The sequence below is a fragment of the Pinus tabuliformis genome, chromosome 4_2, assembly GCF_031772625.1.
Source record: "Pinus tabuliformis cultivar Carrire ecotype Pingquan chromosome 4_2, CPIR1, whole genome shotgun sequence".
Lineage (NCBI taxonomy): Eukaryota > Viridiplantae > Streptophyta > Pinopsida > Pinales > Pinaceae > Pinus > Pinus tabuliformis.
The window spans coordinates 1,183,891,156-1,183,899,220 of NC_142304.1; the positions used below are offsets into that span (position 1 = coordinate 1,183,891,156).

General features: G+C 35.6%; 1 protein-coding gene and 1 pseudogene across 2 annotated transcripts; both read left to right on the forward strand.

Moving 5' to 3' along the window:
- The first annotated feature begins 1,647 nt into the window (after positions 1-1,647).
- On the forward strand, positions 1,648-4,474 carry LOC149173902 (E3 ubiquitin-protein ligase BRE1-like 1). The gene is made up of 3 exons (XM_089424778.1): positions 1,648-2,097; positions 3,931-4,277; positions 4,414-4,474. Exons 1-2 carry the CDS (start codon positions 1,954-1,956, stop codon positions 4,144-4,146), a joined length of 360 nt encoding a protein of 119 aa, XP_089280904.1. The 5' UTR covers positions 1,648-1,953; the 3' UTR covers positions 4,147-4,277; positions 4,414-4,474.
- Positions 4,221-7,035, forward strand: LOC149173903 (E3 ubiquitin-protein ligase BRE1-like 2; annotated as a pseudogene). The gene is made up of 8 exons (XR_016259312.1): positions 4,221-4,249; positions 4,414-4,640; positions 4,768-4,877; positions 5,188-5,370; positions 5,594-5,677; positions 5,824-5,943; positions 6,050-6,233; positions 6,322-7,035. The product of XR_016259312.1 is annotated as an E3 ubiquitin-protein ligase BRE1-like 2 (transcript).
- The last annotated feature ends 1,030 nt before the right edge of the window (positions 7,036-8,065 follow it).

Below are 8,065 nucleotides of genomic sequence, written 5' to 3' on the forward strand. Positions count from 1 at the left end.
TGTAGTATGCATAACACCTCCCATGTGCACACACACGTCTAGTTGAATCCCACCTCCATTTTCTCCTTTAGGCCCGCTAACGAGATGTTTGCTCACCACCTTAAGATAGCCTCATGGTCGCCTAGAATCAATTATTGAATGTGTGATAGATACAACACCCCTTACACATAGATATAGTCCAAAGTTGACTTCCATATGTCTCTCATAGCTTTTGGACTAACATAGATCCATCTCAATTTAGTATTTATCATGCATTGAATGGTTCTATTAAAACATCGATGTGTAAACCTTTTTTATATTACATAAACTTAAAAAAACATTTGCATCTTGAGGGATTCGATTCCTCTTTACACATGATAGATCTAAAGTTAAGATAGATTTACGCATGTTTTAAGACAAAAGGATTCAAAGCTAATAACAAAGTACAATGACTTTTTCACTATTGACTAAGGTTCCATATTGTGGAAGTTTTGTTTGTTATCTTGAGGTAGTCACGGAGACACTTAGAGATAGTGGTCAAAATGTAGTCATGGGGATACTTAGATAATAGTCAAACATGTAGTATGCAGAACACCTCCCATGTGCACACACACGTATAGTTGAATCCCACCTCCATTTTCTCCTTTAGGCCCACTAATGAGATGTTTTCTCACCACCTTAAGATAGCCTCATGGACACCTAGAAGCAGTGATTGAATGTGTGATAGATACAACACCCCTTACACATAGATATAGTCCAAAATTGACTTCCATATGTTTGTCATAGCTTGTTATTTTATATTTTAAAATCTAAAAGATTCTAGAACAAATAATGAAAAATGGCGTTGTCTACCCGGGTGTCAAATTTGCCTGGATGACAAAAAATCATCAGAATCTGACCATTTTTTTCCAAAAAATTTGACAGTAGGAGTGCTTCAATCCTATTTTAGATGGTGGAAATGGATTCGACACCATAAAAAACCCCTAGAGCACCCAAAATCTTGAATCTTGACAGCTATAACCTTTTTTTATTTTCAAAATCATGTCGATATTTCCATTATTTTCGAGACAAATTTGAAAAACAATGATTTTCTCACTATTAACCAAATTTCTATTCTCATAAACTTATTTCAATATTTTAAAATTAAATTAAAAATAAAATAAAAATAAAACTCCATGTTGTTCTACACAAAATTGATCTAATGTTAAAACTACATTATTGTAAAACAAATCCTATTAAAATAATTCTGAAAACATTTCAATAACACTACACAAATAAATAAAATATATATATATATATATATATCAAAATTATCATATTATTTAATATAACATTATTATCTTGAAATTAATAAAATTGAATAATAAAAAACAAAATTTACAATCACTCAAGCAAAACCAACCAACAACAACTGTATCCTTTTTACCGGAAATAAGAAGAATAAACTTACCATATATATTTTATATATAAATTTATCAAAATTATAAAATTATCATATAACATTGCTAATTAATAAAATTGAAATAATAAAAAATTAATAAAATTGAAATAATAAAAAATAAATAGAAAACAAAATTTACAATCACCCAGCAATATCAACCATAGTCACCCTATCCTTTTTACCAGAAATAAGAGGAATAAGTATCCTGAAATAACCGGTACTTTCCCCCTTTTTTCACCTCTCTAAAATTGCTCACGCTTTAACCCACTCTCCCCAACATGACTTTGGGCCACATTTTCTATTCTGTCTCAGCACTGCCCCGGTGTGCTCATTGTTGTGATAACATCACCAATTTCCTAAGACCTGGAAACGCCATCGCCATTGCAGTTACAAGCCTCCTGCAGGGAAGACACGCCGAGAAGAAAAACAAGGCGATGGGTACGGCTATCCCCGAGAAGGATGCGACGGTCAGCTGACTCGAACACGGGGCTTGTCCAGCATGTGAGGCTTCTGAAAGCTATGTGAGCTTAGATATGAGCTCAAAACCCTATAATTATAGTGATAGCAGTAGAAGAATGGGAAGCACAGAGGAACCAGAGCGCAAGAGACGCCATAACAATTCCATTTCGCCTATGCTCAAGAAACAGCCTCTCCTTCCTTCGTCTGAAGAAAAAAAGGTAAATATTACTTTTTCTTTTCTTTCTCTGTGCATTTTTTTGTGGTGGGGGCTTCTTGAGGTTTCGAACCCTGGAATTTTGAGCACTCACAATGGAATAAGCTCTGGCATTAACAATTAGGTTTCCTTAGATAACTGACCATGCTGTTATCCTCAGCGATAAGTTGTATTTTCATTTACCGTTGGAATTTACTAATTAGGTCAATTTTCAGAGAGTTACAATGCACACATTTAACAATACACAGATTTCAGGCCATACACCAAGGTTCAGTTCTACTGAAAGCATGAATAAGCAGGTAGGGCAAGGTGCAAGTCTGAACAGATTTTGATGGAAGAGTACTTCGATGTTTCAACAGCTTTGTGTTCAACGGTTTTCCTCTTGGTGGTTTTACCCACACTGTGGTGTCCAACCACTTTGAGCCAGTTCTAATGCTTCTCTTGAGTTTAAATGAAGCACCTTTAAAAAAAAATAACAACATGAAACAAGACCTTGTTTGAAGTAGCTGCATAGCTGTTTGACCGTTTGCATAATATTTCCTGCTAATCCACAAAATGAATGATAGGCTTTGGATACATAGGAACCTGATCAAAAAGATTGAGAATATATAGGACTCCCGACGCGTTTCGTAGCAGGCCGGAAAGTCTTCCAAACCAATCCATATCAACGGTCAAAGGTTGGCATTTTAATATAATGGATATCACACAGCAGACCTACAAAATCGGTAGAACATACCTTGAGGTTCCATCCCCCATCATTGCCACGAGGAAAGCTCCAATTGTCAAATATGTATGATTACAGGTTCCACTCCCTGAAGGAGTATGCGAAGCTGTTGAAATACAAGCCGTCTGTTACCAGAAAAGCTGTGGAGTACTGTTCAGAGACAATTACTTGCTTTGCGAATGACGAGGAGAAAGAGTACATGCAGAATTCAATGGTCAAAACTGCCATTCAATCGCCGCCGTGTAAAATGGGGACGGTGGAATCGGATGGGAAAGCTGTCGCAGATTCTTGGAAAGGAAGGCAGATGCAATGAAACATGTGAAGGAGGATTAGGCATTTTGTATAATACGAGAAGCCATATTTACTTTAGCTTTGGCTTAATTACGGCGAGAATATTTTATAAATCCAATCTAAACCTTGTTCATTTTTTACAAGGGCCTTGTTGGTAACTGTTCTTGGTAGTTCAATTTTCTAGGATTTGATTCGTGTTCTAAACACATGACCAGTCACCAGGTGTAGACCCAATGGCTCGGAGTATGCATGGTTGTACTTGGAGATTTTGACTTATAATGGTTTTAATTGTCCATTCAATATAGTAGAACTCAGGAAATTCTGCCATGTTGAGTTAACTATACTCTTTTCTGAAACACTACTTTGTCTTTCTCGTCCTGCAGCATCTCATGTTTGGGATTAAATTAAAAATATCCCAGATAATGATACTACTGTTCGGGGCACTTCCTGCATACTGCCTTGTAAAAATAAATTTCAGTAGTTCTTTCTTACGAATTCTAGTTATATACACAAAACCATAGCTATTACTGAATTTAGTGCTGAGTACATAGACTGCATAATGGTTGAATATAGGCGTTAGGAAAGTTGATTCGTTTTTAGCTTGGTCAATCATACCCTTTCTTTCCGTGGATCACCTCTCAAATAATCTAGTTGCCTTCCGGTTTGTAACTGGGCTTCTAAGTAAATTAAGCTTTGTTATTGTCTATGTTTGTCATGTCCTACCTCTCCGTACCAGGAAATATTCTTTTGAAGTCCAGAAATCTAAGCTTTTTGAATTTCTATTGAACAAGGGATTACTAATTCATACTCAAATGTTGACAGGTTGATGCAGCAGTTCTGCAGTATCAGAATCAAAAACTCGCTCAACAGTTAGATGCCCAGAAAAATGAAATCCACGTCCTTGGAGGCAAATTTAATCAACTCAAAAGAAAACAGGCTGCCTACGATGGCATATTGATTACAGTAAACAGTGCTTGGAATCAGGCATGTTTTAAGTTTTATGTATGGATTTTTGTTTTGTTTTGTTTTTGCTTTTAATTCTTCATTATTTGCTAATTATTCTGATGAGTTTTGATACCAGTTGGTAGAGGATTTGGGATTGTTGGCAATACATGCTAGTGGGAAGACAACTCGAGTTCAGGTTTTAGATAATCCTCGCCCTTCAAAAGGTGATATTCAACATGTAACAATAATTAATACTTTGCACTGATTTATATGATAATTATAACTTTTAAGTTGTTTCCAAGGATTTATAACTTTTAAAGTTATATGATTTATCTAATTTATTCTTAATTTTGTTTTCAGTATTGCTTCATGTCATCCAGAAGAAACATTTTTGTATCACCTTTTGGAGACAGGTGCAACTGAAAACAGTGGAGCAAATGATTTTACTAATCATGTTGAACAAGCTCTTGATTTACGGCATGCTTCAACCGTGAATATGATGAAATGTTTAGTAGAAGCAATTGATGATCAAAGAGCGAAAAATGAGGAACTATCCTTGAGTCTCCGGGAGAGGCTATCCACAGACGGTAAATAATGGCAAGACTTTCTTTGCATTTTTACAGAGACAAGAAGTCATGAAAAGTGTATGGAGAATAGTAGGCACTGTATAAACTAGAATCTGTGATTTTAATGTGTTTTATGTGCCCCTGGCAGAGTCCAGCAAACAGCTACTGAAAGTGGATGATGGATTAAGACAAGAAGTCAAAGAATTGCGGCCAGCAATGGATGCACTTCACTTGAAACACAGGCATTTTGCAAATGAGGTTCGGATGTTTCAAGATAGCCATGCAAGGGATCAGTCTACTATAAAACGGTTGAGAGCTATGAGTATTAAAAACAACGCTCATTATAGTTTCCAGTATTTTGAAAACACAAATGAGTATTTTTATTCCTTGTTTTATGTTATATGGGACCCAAGTAGATATGTTTTTTAAATAAACGATGTTGGGAGGATATATAGATGTTTTTATCAAAGTGGCTGAAAAGAGTCAATCTGAGAAAGTACAAGTTTTTAATGTTGGATAGGAACCTGCCCACTAGTTGCAAACTTTTTTGAATATCTATGAATCGCAGGAGACTATAGCAGAGCTTGAAGAAAGAAGGCGCAAGCTGATAAGCTTGAAAACACAGAGAGATGCAACCCCTGGAGCATCTATACCAGTGCTACATCTAGGAAATAAAAATGATACGGGGGACAGGTAAGTGGATAAGAATAGGGAGCTGGAGGATATAGAAGCAACGTTGGAAGCTACCAAGGTAATGGATGTTCACTGCATTTTTTCTTTAATCTAATATTTGGAAAACCATAATAAATTGAGGATATAGAAGTGTCATTGGAAGCTACCTTGGTAATGGATGTTAACTATTTTTTTGTTTTCTATTATTTGGAAACCCATAATAAACTTTCTTTCAATATAAACAACAAAATTGATGCTGTGGCTATATTGTATATGGTTTCTTGTTTCCTGTTTCAATACAGATGTTAGCAGCAAGCAGGCTGTCAGAGCTACAAGAAGCACATGAAGAAAAGCTGAAAATTTTAAAGCAGCTAGAACTTATGCAGGTTAACATATAGCCTTGAAACTTCTTCATATTCTGGTCAATGAACAACTTTTAATTTTTATGATCCATATTGTTTGTCAGACTTCTGCTGATTCTGAGTTTTTTAATTTTTTTCTTAGACTAATTTTATCTTGTGCTCAATGACAGGAAACTGTAAAGGATGAGAAACATGTTTTATCATGAAGACCCTATATTTTGTTGAATGAGCACCTTCAACATTTCAAAGTTGAGGTAGAACGATATCAGAGCAGGATGGAGTCACTGCAGGTAGATTATTAATCATCTTGTTGGCATCAGTTGTTCCATATTCTTAAGCTATTTTTTGAAGTTATGTTACAAATACCATCCCTAAGTATTGGAATTCATACTGCAGGCAGAAAGAGAGAGTCTTCTCAGGTGAGAGAAGGAAATGTGCTTGAAAGTTGAATCAGCTGATGTTGCACGGAGATTGGCCGCCAATGTTGATGCCAGGATAACCGAGCTGGAGACCAAATTACAAGACTGTATGGCAGAAAGAAAGGATCTTGAGATTAGGCTAGAAGTTGTACAAGAGTCAGGTATAATTGTTGTTGAAATGCTCCAGTATTGTATAAGAATTGAAGGATTGGGTTATATTTTAATTCTTTTTTTATCTTGCGCTTATAGATTTCTTTCAGTATGAGAAGAATAGAGTTTGATTGACAACTACATTCCTAACCAGGAAGGAAAGACATTGTCACTGAATTTAAAGTCATGGTTTCGACTTTACACAAAGAGATGGGCATGATGCAAACACAGTTAAGTAGGTTCAAGGAGATAGCTTGTGAAAGAATTGAAGGATTGGGTTATATTTTAATTCTTTTTTTATCTTGCGCTTATAGATTTCTTTCAGTATGAGAAGAATAGAGTTTGATTGACAACTACATTCCTAACCAGGAAGGAAAGACATTGTCACTGAATTTAAAGTCATGGTTTCGACTTTACACAAAGAGATGGGCATGATGCAAACACAGTTAAGTAGGTTCAAGGAGATAGCTTGTGAAGTCCACTCTTTGCGGGCAGAAGTTCATTCACTTACGTCTATACTTAGTAGAAAGGTTACTCTCTCCCTCTCTCTCTCTGGAGTTGCATTTAGCATTTTGTGTGTCTAGCTTAACAGACAATTTTTTAGCATCCTTAGGTGCTTAATTCCTTTTACTGGATGAGGATTTATTCCTGATAGAGTTAGATTTCCTCATTATAGAGGCAGATATTTGTCAATAATCTCTGCTAAGTTCCAAACTTCCATTTATGGTTTGCTATGTTCAAGGACTTATTCTTTTTAGAGTCTAACTGCCTAATTTGTGAGAAAACTATTTTGACTCTCTCATTCCTGAATATCATTTAGCATTTTCTGTATTTAGTTTAGCAGAAAAATAATTTTCTAGCATCTTTAGCTGTTGAATTTCATTTACTAAATGAAAACTTAGCCCCTTTAGAATTAGAATCCCCTATTATGGAGGCAGTTATTTGTAAGTATATCATCTCTGCCAAGTTCCATTAGTGGTTTACAATGTTTGAAGAATTATTCCTGTTAGAGTTAAATCCATAATTTGTGAGAACTATTTCGTAATGTTTCACCCAATATCTTTTCTTTAGTTGTCAGACCCTAAGCTATGCTAATATTGGGAAATTTTAACTTTTGGGGTGTCCATTGGCGAATGCTTTGATCAACACTCTTGTTGTGACTTTGCTTCTGCATTCATGATGTTTTTCTTAATTTTAGCCATGTACTTAGCTCTTTTTCTGTTGCTGATATCGTGGCTATAGGAGTTGCTTAGGCAATTCCATTATGTAGTTACAGTGGATGTATTGTTTTAGTCCCATTGATCTACTTTTGTGGTCTTTTGCTGGACATTAATAAAGTCACCTTATCTTAGATTCGATATTTTAAGTGTGAAATTAGAATATACATCATTCTGCCTTTTCAGGCTTCAAAAACAAGTCTTTAAAAATGTCCTACAGCTAGCGGCTAGCCCTGATTCTGCCTAGTCTACCTGAAGGCAGCCTTCACAAAAAGAGACTTTTTCTTTCTACATTCAGCCAAAAGGCTACAACAAGTACTACATTAGCAACATAAAGACACCTAAAACAAATGCTAGGGGTTTCGAACCCTGCATCAGAACAACAAGCTTTCAGAAGCTGATAATTATATCCCTCCCCCAAACTCTTGTTCAGTAAGGGACCCTTCTTGCAGTAACAGAGCTTTTTTTGATAACTGATCAGCCATAGTATTAAACTCTTTAGAGATATGTGCAAAAGATAGACCATCAAATCTCCTCTTAACCTCCAGGAACTAATTTATGATAGGTCAAGTAACAGATTATCTATTGTGCACTTATTATTAGACCAATCGACCATCAACTTCTAG